Source organism: Aotus nancymaae, unplaced genomic scaffold (genome assembly GCF_030222135.1).
Source record: "Aotus nancymaae isolate 86718 unplaced genomic scaffold, 86718_ANA_hifiasm-v0.15.2.pri h1tg000036l, whole genome shotgun sequence".
Taxonomy (NCBI): domain Eukaryota; kingdom Metazoa; phylum Chordata; class Mammalia; order Primates; family Aotidae; genus Aotus; species Aotus nancymaae.
This window is the reverse complement of record NW_026988450.1, coordinates 68,208,424-68,225,660: the sequence shown is the minus strand read 5'-3', so window position 1 is coordinate 68,225,660 and position 17,237 is coordinate 68,208,424. Positions and strand designations below refer to the sequence as shown.

Below are 17,237 nucleotides of genomic sequence, written 5' to 3'. Positions count from 1 at the left end.
CCTAAAGTGTGCAGTGTGGGCGTTTTGGACTTTTTTCTTTGGGCATTGTACATTGTCAGAAATGTTGAAAGGAGAATATGGCATAACCAAAGGTATATTTTGGGGAAAAAATACAAGCAATAATTATAATTGATTGGAGGTAGAAATACCCATAGAAGCAGTCTGTTGAGTTAATATAGGCAGACAGATGGTATAAGTCCAAATGTGGGCCAGTAGTGTGGTTTTTCATATAAATCTCAGTCTTCAATTCCATTTCGTGTTCAACATTAAATCTTTGCCTTTATTATATAGACCACTGTAACTTACTTATATATCAATGTATGTGTATATTTATTTGTTGCAGAGTTAAAGGTCCTGAAGATACACATCAATTTTTCTTTGGATCAACCCAAAGGAGGTCTTCATTTTGTGGTACCCAGCGTAGAGGGAAGTATGGCAGAGAGAGGTGCTCATGTTTTCTCTTGTGGGTATCAAAATTCTACAAGGTAGATTACAGATTCTTAAATATTTCAATTAATTTTTAAATTGCATTTTTTATAAGCAATACATAATTTAGTGTAAAATAAGAAATACTGGTTTTATTTCCTCCCAAATTTAGACTTCTTTCAGATTACTTTCTGTTAGTCATTCCTTCTCAATTTCTTTTTCTTTTCTTTTTTTTTTTGAGACAATCTTGCTCTGTCACCTTTGTTGGAGTGCAGTGGTGCTATCTCTGCTTGCTACAACGTCTGCCTCCTGTGTTCAAGTGATTCTCATGCCTCAGCCTCTCAGGTAGCTGGGATTATAGGCATTCACTACTACACCTGCCTAATTTTTTGTACTTTTAGTGGAGACAGGGTTTCACATGTTGGCCAGGCTGGTCTTTATCTCCTGATCTCAAGTGATCCACCCTCCTCGGCCTCCCAAAGTGCTGGGATTACAGGCGTGAGCCACCAAGCCTGGCCCCTCCCCTCAGTCTTACGTCTCCCTTCTTCTCTCTCTTTTTCATGTCTACTGTTCTAAAATAATCATCTCACTTGATTTTTCTTCTTTTTAAAAAACTTTATATTGAAGTAAAATATACATACAGAAAATTGCACAAAGTGTAAAGCTCGATGAATTTTCATAAGTAAACAAGCCCATGTAATTTACACTTAGAGACAAAGAATATTGCAAGCATCACAGAGACCTCCTTTCACCTGCTTTCATTCTCTGCTTCCCCACTCCACATTCTGCTACTCAACTCAGCTAATTTTTTTTTTAAACAATCTCACTCTATTGGCCAGGCTGGAGTGCAGTGGTACAATCTTGGCTCACTGAAACTCCTACCTCCTGGGTTCAAGTGATTCTCCTGCCTAGCCTTCTGAGTAGTTGGGTCTATAGGTGTGTGCCGCCACACTTGGCTAATTACATATTTTTTGTAGAGATGGGGTTTCACCATGTCTTTAGTGGAGACAGCCTGTCGCCCAGGCTGGAGTGCAGTGGCACCATCTTGGCTCACTACAGCCTCCACCTTGCAGGTTCAAGTGATCCTCCTGCTTCAGCCTCCCAAGTAGCTGGGATTGCAGGCACATGCCACCATGCCTGGTTAATTTTTGTATTTTTAGTAGAGACAGGGTTTCATCACGTTGCCCAGGCTGGTTTCAAACTCCTGAACTCAGGTGATTCACTTGCCTTGGCCCCCTAAAGTGCTGGGATTATAATGTGAGCCACTGCACCCGACCTCTCCTCAGATTATTATAATAACTCCTCTAAACCAGAGGTAATGTCTTATACACTTTTATGCCTCAATACTGAGTACTTACCCTGTCACATAACACCTTACCTGAATTGATGAAAACTGACTATACATTTTATATCTTTTACTAGCACTCATTTGAATTTATACAATGTGTTACATACTCCAAAAAAGTAGTTTTATAATTTAATGGAATAAATTCTGAATATTATTTTTATAATACTTTTTACGATCTTTTTTAGTTTCTGAAAATAAATGCTGCATAAAAACTGACTAATGTGACTAATGTGCATATACAAGTTAAAATTATTTTTTAAAACATTGGAAACTAAGAATTGCTTAACTTTTTTAGGGTTTGAACTGGTGGTACTATATGATATATATTTTTAATGTTGCCAAATAGTATTTGGAAACAGATTTTATTTTATCAGTTCAGGTTGTATAGTAAAAAGCTTCAGTAGCCAAATAGCTGAAGTTTTTTTTGTTGTTGTTCATTTTCTAGAAATGCTGAAATAACTTGCATGTGCGGTGAACAATGTAGAGGACATTCTCAATGCATTTTCTATTCTGTCAATCTTTTTTCTAGATTTTGGTTCCCTTGTGTTGATTCATACTCTGAATTGTGTACATGGAAATTAGAATTTACGGTAGATGCTGCAATGGTTGCCGTTTCTAATGGAGATTTGGTAGAGACAGTGTATACTCATGATATGAGGAAGAAAACTTTCCATTATATGCTTACCATTCCTACAGCAGCATCAAATATCTCCTTGGCCATTGGACCATTTGAAATACTTGTAGATCCATACATGCATGAGGTAAGTCAGAGCTCTCCCCTCTTTCTCTCCTTCTGCCCTCTGACTGCTTTTAAAAAGATAGATGTTAATGAAATATTAAGTCTTCACTCTTAATAACTCCTCTAACCAGAGATAATGTCTTACATACTTTTATGTCTCAATACAGAAAGATAGCTTTTCAACTATCAAGTATATGACTAGAGAGAAAATGTTTCCTTATCTGATAGATTTAATGATGTGAATTACTGAATGAATTTCTTTCAAAATGTTGTATTTAAATTTTAGATTATTTTCCAACAGGGGGCTTAGCATTTCAAAAGCTCTTTGGTTGTATCTTGATTTAGAGTATAGGTTGATTTCTGTAATTAATTCTGTTCATTACTAATGTCATCTCTTTGTTTAGCATGTTTTTTTTGTTGTTGTTTTTTTTCTTGAGACGGAGTTTCGCTCTTGTTACCCAGGCTGGAGTGCAATGGCGCAATCTCGGCTCACTGCAACCTCCGCCCCCTGGGTTCAGGCAATTCTCCTGCCTCAGCCTCCTGAGTAGCTGGGATTACAGGCACGCGCCACCATGCCCAGCTAATTTTTTTGTATTTTTAGTAGAGACGTGGTTTCACCATGTTGACCAGGATGGTCTCGATCTCTTGACCTCGTGATCCACCCGCCTTGGCCTCCCAAAGTGCTGGGATTATAGGCGTGAGCCACCACGCCTGGCTGTTTAGCATGTTTTTGAATGTTATGGTTTCATCTCTGGAATCTAAAATGTTATAAATTCAAAATTAAAGAGCAAGATTTATTCTTACTTCAACATATACAGAGGAAAATAGACAGAGTTAGAAATCTGGTTAGCAAACTCATGAAGACTTGTTTCTTCCCAGCACATATCTTATTACAATTCATTTATCAGTTGACAGGCCAAATAGTAATTTTAGGCCTCTCCAAGCATGAGACTTATGCTGAGTAGAAAATTATTTATTAGTTGTTAACTCTCTTCCTTAGTCTTCAACTTAAGTTTTTTAAAAAAATACATACATATAATTTGACTATGTATATCTCAACAGCATTTCTTCTAGTCATGTGAAGAAAAATTGAGGGCAGCAGGCTTTTGGTGAGCTCCTCAGTTCGCCATTTATATTTGCTTTGCTGAAATTCACAGGATTTTGTAAAATCACTCATGGAAAAGATTCAGGATATTTTGCGATGGTTTTGCTTATGTTGTCTTGACAATGACTCTTTTTAAAGGTTTGTCCACTGATAATATTGGCAGTGAACTTTATTGTCTTTGGTAAATGATCAATTTTAAAATCAATGTTTGATCAGTACCTATTTTGTATTCGAGAAGATTTTTCTTTCTACTCTGAGCTATTGAATAGGAACAAGGCAAATGACAGTCAAGAATTATTTTTCCTGACTTTAGTCTTTCTCTGTGTCAAATACATGAGTTGTTACCTGCATTAGCAGTAAATTTGCTGTTGTGTAGGTTTGTCTAAAAATGAAACCTTTTTTTGATGAATAGTATTTTTATTTGCATACAAAGGGAGTGTTAATCATGATACAGATTTGGGCTCTGATCATTAATAATGCATAGATGCTTTTCGCCACTCTTATGGTAGCCTCTAATCTGTTCTTTTTAAATGTTATTAGAAGAATAATTTTGATGATACACTAAAAACTTCCCTTGCTTTTGTAATTCTGCAGTAATTAGAAATCTTTAGCATGGCTTTCAAGATCTTCTATAAGTTGATCCTAATATATGTTATATTCAAAATAGTTTACTTATATTTCTCCTATCATACCTGGTTTCTTCCCATCTTCGACTCTGGGATGTTCTCTTTTCCTATACCAAAAGTTTCCTGTCAAACTTCTGTTGAACTCAAAGAGATTACCATACCTTCACGCTCCTGCATGAAACCTTACAAGGTTGTTCTAATCAGTTATGATATTTGTGTGACCAAAGTGAGATGTAGCCTAATAAAAAAACCAGTTACTATTTCTATTGCGGGCATTTTTTTTTTAATCTCCTAACTACCATTAAGCTTTTCTGCAGTTTTTGATACATAATTGAAGTATCAGAGGGGGACTACAGTAATTATTTTTTATATGCAGATAATATGATTAACAGTAACGGTTAGTAAGATAGTATTAACATGCATTATTCACTAGGTTCAATATTTATGAATAAGAGGTAGGTTTATAATAAGCCTTTGAAATTTAAATCTTTCTTGTTATGTGTACATTTGAGAAGAAATTTTAATTGAATTTGGAACCAGAGTTATATTTTAGTAGGTCTAAGCCTTTCACAGCCTTATAATCCACCACGAATTTAATTTTTAAGTACAATGAATATTTTATAAATGTGATCAGTAAAAGTAATCACTAATTTTACAACATTTTCTTTCAGCGTCTTGAAATTATTAAAGAATAAATTTTTGAGAACATTTATTTATAATTGAGATATTTAGGAAATTTACAGTATTAAAAGTCAACTCTTTGATTTAGACGATCCTCCTTGCTTCTTCTTTTCAGGTTACTCATTTTTGTTTGCCCCAGCTTCTTCCATTGCTTAAACATACCACATCGTACCTTCATGAAGTCTTTGAATTTTATGAAGAAATTCTTACATGTCGATACCCATATTCCTGTTTTAAGACTGTATTCATTGATGAGGCTTATGTTGAAGTGGCTGCTTATGCTTCCATGAGCATTTTTAGGTTGGTATCTCTTCAGATTTGAAATGCGTAAATTAAGGTAATGATGTGAAGGAAAGTTACTGATTTTGTGGTCAATTTTAAGAGAAGTTTTGAACTTTTCTCCAATTTAGGTTTGGTTGGCTTTATAGAAAATTTGGTTGGCTTTTAAAATTTAAAAATGTAGAAAAACATGAAGACAAAAATTTTAAGATAACTCGAAAGGCTCATTTTCATCCAGAATTAACTAAAATTAATATTTTCCCTGTTTTAGTCTTGTTTTAATAAATTATTAAAAAATTATACAAATCATTGTATGATTAACTAGTATGAATTTTTTCTGACACTATTTAAAAATATACTGATATTGTCAGAAATTTACTGATACCATCAGTGGAAAACGTGCTCCTTGCTTTAAGCAAAAGTTACTAATGATGAATTTTAGCTAAATTTTGAAAAGATTAGAAAGCTCTTTGGGAGAATTTTTTTTTTTTTTTCTATTTTATATCTAACTTCTATTATTTTAAAAGTGGAATTATTTTATTTTCTCGGAATAAGTATTTATTTCTTGGTTATAATGAGCTTTCTTTTTTAAATTCCAGCACAAATCTTTTACACAGTGCCATGATTATAGATGAGACACCTTTGACTAGAAGGTGTTTAGCCCAGTCCTTGGCCCAGCAGTTTTTTGGATGTTTCATATCTAGAATGTCTTGGTGAGTAACCTGAAATCTCATACTACTGAGAAAAGAATCAACTCTATTTTTCTTTTCTTTTCCTGCATTTAAGCTGACCTTTGCCCTAATTGCAGATAGCTAATTTAAAAGACACTGTTTTATATGTATTTAAAGAAAAATGATGATTTTAAGTTTCATGCTAACTTTTTGGCCATGAAATTAATATTATCACTTCTGCATTTTATAAGGTAAGATTTTGGTAAAACAATCTCTTAACAAACTGAATGAATACTGTAAATAAAAGAACTTAAATGTACAGAAAACTGTAGTATTTTAATGTTAATGTTCAAAGCAATTGGAAATAACTTAATAGTTATTAAGAGGAGCAAAATAGTGCTCCTCTGCAGTAGTAATAATTATTTAGGGATTTGCCTACTAGTGCTCAGCTTTGTACCAGTTTGTTGAAAGAAATGAAAGGTATAAATGTTTTTTCTTTTCTGTTTTATTAACGCAAGATGATTTTGAAAAAAGCACAAAAATTAAGATTATAAATTATAATTGTGAACATTCTATACTGTATACAGTATGTAAATCTTGGTTTTCTTTTTTTGTTTGCTGGAGGGGAGAGGGCAGAGGCTAAAGATAGATCTCTTATTTGTAATTTTCCTAAAGCTACACATAGAAGTTTCATTAAAGAATAGTGCTTGGAACATAGTAGGCAAAATATTATGGATGGATGGATGGGTGGGTGGGTGGGTGGGTGGATGGATGGGTAGATGGATAGATTGAATATACAAATGAATAAATGAGTGAGTGATGTTAATTGTGATTTTTTTTTCTAGAGAAACCAAAAAAAATGAATGAAGCGATTAAACTTTAGGTTTTAGAATGCTGTTGGTATTGGCATAATGCATGGGATTGGCAATAATAGCATTGTACTTTTGGAATTGAACAGTGTAGTCCTGCCTATGAGCAAGTATTTCCTTAGAGACAGAGACATTAAGAACAGAGTTGGGCAGGAGGGAAGCAGCACTGTCAGAATAGAGCATGTACTCTGGTAATTTATACCTGAAGCAAGACTGTAAAGCAGTCTCATACTTAAAGGTAAAGGCAAGTGTGAATAAGGTGTAATGAATGGGCAAGTAGAACTCAGCCAGAGGAAGTTTGGGAAACCTAATGATTTCTTAATAATTTTCATTTTCTCTATGAGGGCAGAGAAATACACACTACACTTATTCCATTGTCCTCTTTGACATTATCTGAGGCGTTTTTATGATTAAAAGTAACTTATACTTTGATTTTTTGCTTAGGTCTGATGAATGGGTGCTGAAGGGAATTTCAGGCTATATCTATGGACTTTGGATGAAAAAAACTTTTGGTGTTAATGAGTACCGTCATTGGATTAAAGAGGTAATAAAGCTAGATCCCTTACCCACTTACACGTCAGTAAGACTTTAGTGTTCTCCTGATTTCCAAGTCTCATGTCCTCCATTTTTTTGTTTTATGGTTTTTTTTGGATGGAGTCTCGCTATGTTGCCCAGACTGGAGTGCAGTGGCATGATCTCGGCTCACTGCATCCTCCCCGTCCTGGGTTCCAGGGTTCTCTTGCCTCAGCCTCCAGAATAGCTGGGACTACAGGCACGTGCCACCACGCCCAGGTATTTTTTTTTATTATTTAGTAGAGACAGGGTTTCACCATGTTGGCCAGGCTGGTCTCGAACTCCTGACCTCAGGTGATCCACCCACCTCAACCTCCCAAAGTGTTGGGATTACAGCTATGAGCCACCATGCCCAGCCCCTCCTTTTTTAATGATTGTAAAATACTTTAAAAATACTACTTGAAAATCCCTAATTTTTCCCAGCAAAATGGGAATCAATTTACTGAGAAAGACTAATGGTCTATTTAATCTAATCTCCATTGTCAACATTCGCCCCTAAAGACTTTTTTCCCCCTAAGGAAGAGAATATTTAAGTTCCGTAAACATGAGATTGGTCATTAGGTATGTTCCAGCTCCTTATAGTATTCATTTATAACTGTGCTTTCTAAATTTGTTCAGCTTTGTGACCTTAATCTTTCCAAGTCTCATCTGTATAAGGAGTGCAATAGTAGTGTCTGCCCATGGGCAGTGATTGTTAGACATATACATGTAATGTGCATGATGCTTTGCACATATTAACTGCTTATTATATTCTGGCTAGGCCTTGAATGCATTTATGTTGTCATTGTCATGTCTTCCTTTTTTTTTTTTTTTTTTTTTTTACAATTTATAGATTTGGCCAAAAAAAAAAAAACCACTCTTCTTGTATTTTACTTAGCACATTCTGGTCATATATATAAACATTTTAACCATATCATGCTTAGTGTCTTCATTCTCAGGTGGAAAAATCACAGCCTTTAATATCTTCATTAAACAAACCTTATTATCTTCTCCTTATTCTTATTTTACATATTATTATCACCCAAGAATAAACTCAAGTAAGCCAAAAAGTTAATTTTCGAAGATTTTAGCTACTAACATATTCATATTTATACATCTAAAACTGGAGGAGTCTGTTCATCATTTCAGAAACTATTAAGAAGAACAAAATAACACAACACTTAAAATGTTTCAGGCACTGTTACAAACATTTTATAAATATTGATGATCTTGGGCCAGTGGTTCACTCCTGTAATCCCAACACTTTGGATTATTGTTGGGATCATGAAGTCAAGGGTTCGAGACAAGCCTGCTCAACATGGTAAAACCCAGTCTCTACTAGGAATACAAAAATTAGCTGGGCATGGTGGCACGTGCCTGTAATCCTGGCTACTCGGGAGGCTGAGGCAGGAGAATGGCTTGAACCCAGGAGGCGAAGGTTGCAGTGAGCCAAGATCATGCCACTGCACTCCAGCCTGGATGACACAGCAAGACTCCAACTTGGAAAAAAAAAAAAAGAAATAGTAATGATCTTAATTCTCCTAACTACTTTGCTATCATTTCCATTTTATAGATGAAGAAACTGAGGCACAGAAACAAAGGTTAAATTATTTCGTCAAAGTGCACAGCTAGTAAGTAGTAGACTCAGGATTCCAACTTGGCTTTTAATTGCTTCACCATGCTGTTTGCCACTTTTCTATACAACATCTGTATTAGTTACACTAGTCATGAGTTTCCAGCATAATTGTAGTGGTGTCTTTTTTTCACTTATGCTTTTTTTTTTTTTTTTTTTTAAATTAACCAGGCATGATGGCATGTGCCTGTAGTTCCAGCTTCTTGGGAGGCTGAGGTGGGAGGATCACCTAAGTCCAGGAGGTCAAAGGCGGCAGTGAGCCATAATCAGCCACTGCACTCTGGGTGACAGAGTGAAACCCTGTCTCAAAACAAAAGAACTGCCCTCCTTTTTTTTTCTGTTAAAAAACAGAACAAAACAAAACCCTTTTTTTTAAACTTTGATTTATCTCATGTTAGAGAAGACTGGAGTTTTTAAAATGATGGATTCCTGACATAATTTATTCTCATTCCTTTTTACTCGCCTAAATTCCCTGAAGCAAAATACAGAGAAGGGAAAGATAAACTTGGGAGACAGCTCAAAGAGATCGAGAACAGCCATAAGAAAAAGTTGCCAGGCTGCTGCCCAGCCCTGAAGTCACAAAGCAGACAAGTCTTTGGCTTTTGTCATTCTGCCAGCTGTGTAGGCTGCTTTATTTATAAGAACATAAACTACTCTTTAACTGCATTTCACTTATTTTAAGAAATTTACATTCTGATTTTAGGAAATGAAAATTCACAGTTTAATTCTAAAATTTGATATGTAAAATAATTTTACTTTACAAATTTTACTGACTTCTATTTTTATATATTTTTTAGGAGCTAGACAAAATAGTGGCATATGAACTGAAAACTGGTGGAGTTTTACTACATCCCATATTCGGTGGAGGAAAAGAGAAGGATAAGTATGTTTACTGTTCAGAGATGATATTATAAACCTTGACTACATATAAAAATCATTCCATTTAAGAGCCAAATAGTATTTCATTGTACCTCAGAATCTATTTAACCTTTCTCATTGCTATTCTTTGCTAAAGCTTACAAACTCATAAGTTCATAAGGTTGGAAGTAACAAGTAAAATCTAAAAATAATTTTAAAAATATCAGATTGATTAAAGTATTTTAAATTTTAATAAGCCACATTAAGAAAACAATTTTTTAATGGGGTCTCACATTGTTACCCAGGCTGATCTCAAAGTCTTGGGCTCAAGCAATCCTCCTACCTCGATCAATATGCCACATTTTGAAGATGTGTGATACCGGTTGCCATAGTTTGTTTATGCTACTATAACAAAGTACCACAGAAATTTACTTCTTGTTCTGGAGGCTGGCAAGTTCAAGATTGAGGCACCAGGAGGATTGGTGTCTGGTGAGGGCTGCTCTCTGCTTCCAAGATGGCACCTAGTTGCTGCATCCTCCAGTGGGGTAGAACGTTGCGTCCTTACAAGGTAGAAGGGATGGCAGGGCAAGAAAACACTCCCTTCAACCTGCAGCCTTTTTATGAGGTTGCTAATCCCATTCATGAGGGTAGATCCCTAACAACTTAATCACCTCCCAAAGGCCACACCTCTTAAGACTGTTGCATTGGGGTTTAAGTTTCAACATGAATTTTGGAGGGGGCAGCATCATTCAAACAAACCATAGCACCACTCATACACTGTGAGAGTACAGTTAGATACAATATTTCTGAAGGGTAATTTAGTGTGGTACTAATCAGAATTGTAGAATGGGTAATTTTTAGATTCAACAGTTCTTCTAGGTATGTGGTCATAGAGAAATTCTTCTTGTGGCCAGGTGCGGTGGCTCATGCCTGTAATCCCAGCACTTTGGGAGGCTGAGGCAGGCAGATCACCAGAGGTCAGGAGTTCGAGACTACCTGGCCAACATGGCGAAACCCCATCTCTACTAAAAAAACAAAAATTAGCCATGTTTGGTGGCGGGCGGCTGTAGTCCAGCTACTCAGGAGGCTGAGGCAAGAGAATTGCTTGAACCCGGGAGGCGGCGGTTGTAGTGAGCTGAGATCGTGCCACTGTACTCCAGCCTGGACAACAAGAGTGAGACTCAGTCTCGAAAAAAAAAAAAAAAAAGAAATTCTCCCAAGGACCGACTGCTGTGAAAAAGAAAAAAGAAAAAGAAATTCTTCTAGGCATTTATCATACAGAAATATTTGCACATTGGTAAAAAGATATTCACCATTGCATTATTTGGTTTAGTGAATTTGTAAACAACTTAAATGTTCATGTATATCATAAATATTTTCTAGACTGTATCTCTAAATTATGATCCTTTTCATTATGTCAAAATTTTTTAATTTTTACATAGTCATTCTGATCTTTATGTCTTCCAGATTTTATATTTTTCCTTAGGAAAATTTTTCCCATCCCAAAATTAAAAAGAGAAATTTTTTCTTCCATTTCTTTTAGTACTTTTGGAGTTGTTTTTGTTTTACATATATAATCTGTCTTTACTATATTTTTATGCATGCTACAATGTTGGGATATTGATTGGAATTGCATTGATTATATTGATGGATTTGGGGAGAATGGAAGTATTTACAGTATTGTATCTTCTCATCTAGGAGCTTGGTATTTGTTCCATTTATTCAGATTTTCCTTTATGTCCTTAAGTAAAATTTCATAATTTTCTTCCAGTTAAGTTTATTTTTAGATGTTTCTTAGTACTAAGGAAATTGCTTATATATTCTCATGATGTTTTTAATGTATTTTCTTGATGTGGTCATGAAATTTATTGTTTATTTAATAGTCAAATTTGCTATATTAGGTAAATGTGCTTATTTTTTTAGTCCGGCTTCCCATCTACACTTTTCAATAAAGCATCCACATACACTGTCCTGGGAATACTATACTATGTTTCAGTGTAAAGCTCACCTTGTGATGAGATTGATTGAAAATAGAATCAGTATGGAATTTATGCTACAAGTAAGTATTAAAGTTAAGAACTTAACAATGGTAAATAAAGATCTGTATGTGTATATTCTGAATGCGTTTCTGTAGAATAGGAGTCAGGACATCTGGATGTTAGTTCTGTTTGCCCACTAAGTAACCTGTGCTTTATATTTGCATTTCCTCAGATATAGAATGGGTATCAATGCCAGAAGAACTTAGCACATGATTTTTATGAATGATTTAATTACATTAGAATGTGGTGGCTGGGCTTGGTATATTCATGCCTATAATCCCAGCACTTTGGGAGGCTGAGGTGGGATGATTGCTTGAGGACAGGGGTTTGAGACCAGCCTGGGCAGCATAGTAAGACCCCCATCTCAAAAAAATATTTTTTTAAGAAGCCAGGCATAGTGGCATGATTCTGTAGTCCCAGCTTCCTGGGAGGTGGAGACAGGAGATTGCTTGAGTCCAGGAGGTTGAAGCTGCAGTGAGCCATGATGGTGCCACTTCACACAACCCTAGATGACAGAGCGAGACTGTCTCAAGAGAAAAAAAAAAATTAAAATCATGGGGATGAATGTAAAACATACTTATGCATATGAATTTGTGTTCTGCATTATATTAAGGATGAAATGCCACTCTAAACTCTTTTCAGTAGAAAAAAGTAAACTAATATAAATGATGTTTATTTTTGCTATTGCTAAATTTTGCAATGTATTTTAAGTGAGTTTTAGTGTGATAGTTGCAATTTAGTAGCTGAGAGTGGAAACCAAATGTTTAGCCATTTTTTTTCTTTGACAACATTCTTAGAGGCAGGTAAAAAAATAATAATTTTTAAAAGCATTTTAAGTTTGCTGTAAAGTTAAGTTTAATCTTTCTGTTCTTCACCTTGCCTTTTTTTTTTTTTTTTTTTTTTTGAGATCGGGTCTCACTCTGTCTCGCAGGCTGAGAATGCAGTGGTGCAATCAGTGCTTACTGCAGCCCTGACCTCCTGGGCTCAAGGGATCCTCTCATCTCTCTCAGCCTTCCAAGTTGCTGGGACTACAAGCATGCACCATCACACCTGGCTAATTTTTGTATTGTTTGTAGAGATGGAGTTTTGCCATGTTGCCCAGTCTGGTCTCCAACTCCTGGGCTCAAGCTACCCACCTACTGTTGTCTCTCAAAGTGCTAGGATTACAGGCATGAGCCACTGCACCCAGCCTTTAGAATAAAGAACAGAAACATTAAATGAGAGATGGTCCATAAAGAGCTACTCAAGCTTTGGAGTGTATAAATCCTGATGAGTATTATTAGCTTCTTGATTTCTAGTTTCTGTGTAAACTCATGGCACAATCAATTATAGGTATTATATATTATTCTTACTATAATTCTTAATAAACAGTATTATTTATTCAGTACATGATTAGCATTCAATAATGTTTATATGAAGAATGGTTTTGTATTCTGGCTGCTTATATCTTTGCATATTTCTATTGCTGGTAGTCTTTAGAATAATACATGTAATAAGTAGTGAAATTATTGTCTTCTGTAATTGACTACAATAAAGATATAGTGCAAAGTAAGTATTCTATATAAATGAAAGGAATGTGTTATAGGAACTTACTAAATGATACTTTTATTCTTACAGGTTTTCAATAAACTGCTAAGTCTGGCTAGTACTGCTTCATCTCAGAAGTTCCAGTCACATATGTGGAGTCAGATGTTGGTTTCCACATCTGGGTTTTTGAAATCCATTTCAAATGTCTCTGGCAAAGATATTCAGCCATTAATAAAGCAGTGGGTGTATCCTTTTAATAACAGTTTAACAAAGTGGGGAAGGGAATAAGGTATGTGTGCAGGGGGAAGATGGAAAAAGAGAGACTTGAGGGGGCCTAAAGGGAGTATGAACTGTTTATATTTCTAAACACTGGTAGAAATAATGATGAACTGTGGATTGTTTCATCTAAGATGCCTACTAGACGTTAAAGTGCACACATATATGTTTATATTTGTAAAGTTTGGCATATTTTAAAGTACTTTCTAGTGAATAAAGAATATGTGAGTAAAAAAATTGGTTTGATGGTAGTATATGTAAGTAATCTACCAGACAGGCCTGTAGGATTACTTGTGAGGTGCAGCAGTTTGCTGACTTGTGGATATGGTTGGGGTTGGCACAATTTGAGTGGTATCTTGGAATCTGCAGTTAGTGCATTTTTCATTTCAAAACACCATTATATTAATAACCTTGTATAATGGTTCTGCTTTCAAAACACAAATTTGTCAGTGTTTCAGAAATTATATTTAAATCTGGGAAAGCATTTTTCACAAGAATTTTGAATACTTTGCCACCTGGTTTACAATAGAGTATGCTTTCAAACTTTGAACTGGTGGGAATGCATTTGAAAATTTGTCAATACCATGATGAATTACTTGTTTCGTACATATTTGTTTCAATATGTAAAATTTCCTTTACAATTCTTCAGAGATCAGAGTGGAGTGGTAAAATTTTATGGAAGTTTTGCATTTAATAGAAAACGAAATGTCTTGGAATTGGAAATAAAGCAGGACTATACATCTCCTGGAACTCAGAAATATGTGGTAAGTGTTTTTCCAAAATGGCCTTTGTACTGCTATCGCCTCAGTTTCAATATAAGAGGAACTTAGGGATGGATTGCTAATTAGAAATTAATGAGATTTTGTTTGCAGAGAATGAATTGACAAAACATTGACTTTGTCAAAGAAGAGAAGATGAGGTACAGAGATTTCAGGCGACTCAGAATCTTCCAGTTGCCCCCTTAGGCACCTTACCTATCTAGATCTGCAGATACTCATTTTGTGTAATATCATTTTATATCTTGATCTATATTTCTCTATACACATAAGCATACATATTGTTTTTTTTTTCAATCACATCTCTGAACAGTATTTTGTTGTTGTTTTTAAAGGGACCACTTAAAGTGACAGTGCAGGAGTTAGATGGATCCTTCAATCATACATTGCAAATTGAAGAAAACAGCCTTAAACATGATATACCCTGCCATTCCAAAAGCAGAAGGTAGGCATTAAATAATAACTATAAACTGAAAGTTAAACTACAAATCTCACAGACTAAAATGCCAAAATAAAACTTCTATTGTATACCTAATTTTTTTAGACAGAGTCTTGCTCTGTTACCCAGGCTGGAGTGCGGTGATGCTATCTCATCTCACTGCAACCTCTGCCTGCCAGTTCAAGCAATTCTCCTGCCTCAGCCTCCCAAGTAGCTGGGATTACAGGCAACTGCCACCATGCCCAGCTAATTTTTGTATTTTTATTAGAAACAGGATTTCACCATGTTGGCCAAGCTGCTCTCGAACTCCTGACCTCCAGTGATCTACCTTTCTCGGCCCCCCAAAGTGCTGGGATTACAGGCATGAGCTACCATGCCAGCCTGATTTTCTAGGTAGAGAACATGTTATCTAGTACCTTTTTTTCTTCATTTTACTTCCAGTTTGTATTACCAAACATTCTTTGTTTGCTTGCTTTCTTGATGACATTTTTATCTTTAGAATTAAATAACAATATTTGACTGGGCACGGTGGCTCACACCTGTAATCCCAGCACCTTGGGAGGCCAAGGCCGGCAGATCACTAGGTTAGGAGATCGAAACCATCCTGGCAACATGGTGAAACCCTGTCTCTACTAAAATACAAAAAATTAGCCAAGTGTGGTGGTGCACACCTGTAATTCCAGCTACTCGGGGGGCTGAGGCAGGGGAATTTCTTGAACCCAGGAGGCAGAGGTTGCAGTGAACTGAGATCACACCACTGCACTCCAGCCTGGCAACAGAGCCAGACTCGGTCACAAAAAAAAAAAAAAAAAAAAGAATTAAATAAGTGTCAACATTTAGATTTGAGAATCCTTATTTTGTTGAATGGTAGAACCTGAGGGGCTAGAATGGAAGTTTGAGTTTTTGATGCTAGAAAAAAATTCAAGACAAATAGCTCAGGTTCATCCTTATTAGTCTTGTTGGATTAATACCTACAGGAAATATTAGGAAAGTGATGATTGAAAGGAAAGAGCTGAATATGTTATGCAAAGCCTCTGCACCTTGCTTACTATTTTTTTTTCTTTTTTCTCTATATCACCATGCCCCGTCAGAACATTCTTGATGTCTTTCAAAGGCAAATTGCCACTTTTCTTTAATATATTTTTCATTTACCACTTACTTAAACAATAATTAGTATGTACTCTGAATAGTGAGAGATGAGAACATTTCTGTACTTTGCTGGAGAAAGATGAACTTTGAGGAACAGGAGTTTTATTATATTCATGTCTGTGTTTAGTTCACTCAGATAAATGAGAGTGTCTGTGTCTGTTGATTTTGAAGTCCGTTAGAGAACTTGATCCTGAAATCTTTTTATAGTCATTCTTAACTCTGAGAAAATTCTTTCTTAATTCAAAGTGAGATTCTCAACTTCTTTTTGTCCTGTCTACCTTGGAAATTGGTAACATTTGATTGCTATCCTTAGGTTTTTTTTCTCTGTAATAACAGAATGTCAGTTGGTTATTCTTTGGTATGAGGAACATAGGAGGACTTTTCTCCGTTCCTCTCTTTATTTGCCCTTCCCCAGTTAACATAAAAATATTTGCTTTTGTTTTTGCTTATCTTGAATCTTGTGTGTATTAATTGGTTCTACATATTAATCAATGCTCTTTTTTTTTTTTTTTTGAGACAGAGTTTCGCTCTTGTTACCCAGGCTGGAGTGCAATGGCGCGATCTCGGCTCACCACAACCTCCGCCTCCTGGGTTCAGGCAATTCTCCTGCCTCAGCCTCCTGAGTAGCTGGGATTACAGGCACACGCCACCATGCCCAGCTAATTTTTTTGTATTTTTTTTTTTTAGTAGAGACGGGGTTTCACCATGTTGACCAGGATGGTCTCGATCTCTTGACCCCATGATCCACCCGCCTCGGCCTCCCAAAGTGCTGGGATTACAGGCTTGAGCCACCGCGCCTGGCCTTAATCAATGCTCTTAAGATTTTTTTTTGTTAATTATTTCATACATGACAGAACCTTGCATATATGCAGCAGACAGCTCAGAATTATTCATATCCCATTTCAAGCCTGATCCTTTTTCTATTTAAGAGTTTCCTTTATTGATGTATCTCCTTTTCTATATAAAATTGCAGCTACCAGTTCTTGAAATATATGTTTTAGGTTGACATTTTATTATATATTTATACTTCTTGTTAACATTTGATCAGGAAAATAATTTGATATTTACTTCATTTCCTCCAACTTTAAAATAAACAAACTTTGTTCTATTTAAATTTTGTTACACTTGACAGCTGTTTTTCCCAAGGATAGTTTTCCATGTTGTGTGAAATCCTTTATTTGAACTTTAACTGCTGTTAATCTCCATTCAGAATTAGAAGTCTCACAATTTTCCAACCTTCTTTT

The 17,237-nt window shown here is 35.6% G+C and overlaps 1 protein-coding gene across 3 annotated transcripts in view; it reads left to right on the top strand.

Moving 5' to 3' along the window:
- TAF2 (TATA-box binding protein associated factor 2) overlaps positions 1-17,237 on the top strand; it is a 95,805-nt gene that overhangs the window by 26,339 nt on the left and 52,229 nt on the right. For 2 of the 3 annotated variants that reach the window (XM_064384545.1, XM_064384544.1), the window contains exons 5-14: positions 344-485; positions 2,304-2,535; positions 5,041-5,225; positions 5,804-5,917; positions 7,189-7,288; positions 9,727-9,812; positions 11,711-11,846; positions 13,444-13,598; positions 14,279-14,393; positions 14,741-14,850. In XM_064384545.1, the coding sequence (XP_064240615.1) occupies positions 344-485; positions 2,304-2,535; positions 5,041-5,225; positions 5,804-5,917; positions 7,189-7,288; positions 9,727-9,812; positions 11,711-11,846; positions 13,444-13,598; positions 14,279-14,393; positions 14,741-14,850 (1,375 nt within the window). Of the gene's footprint in view, positions 1-343; positions 486-2,303; positions 2,536-5,040; positions 5,226-5,803; positions 5,918-7,188; positions 7,289-9,726; positions 9,813-11,710; positions 11,847-13,443; positions 13,599-14,278; positions 14,394-14,740; positions 14,851-17,237 lie in introns of those variants that run through there. The other variant, XM_064384546.1, reaches the window with a different exon arrangement.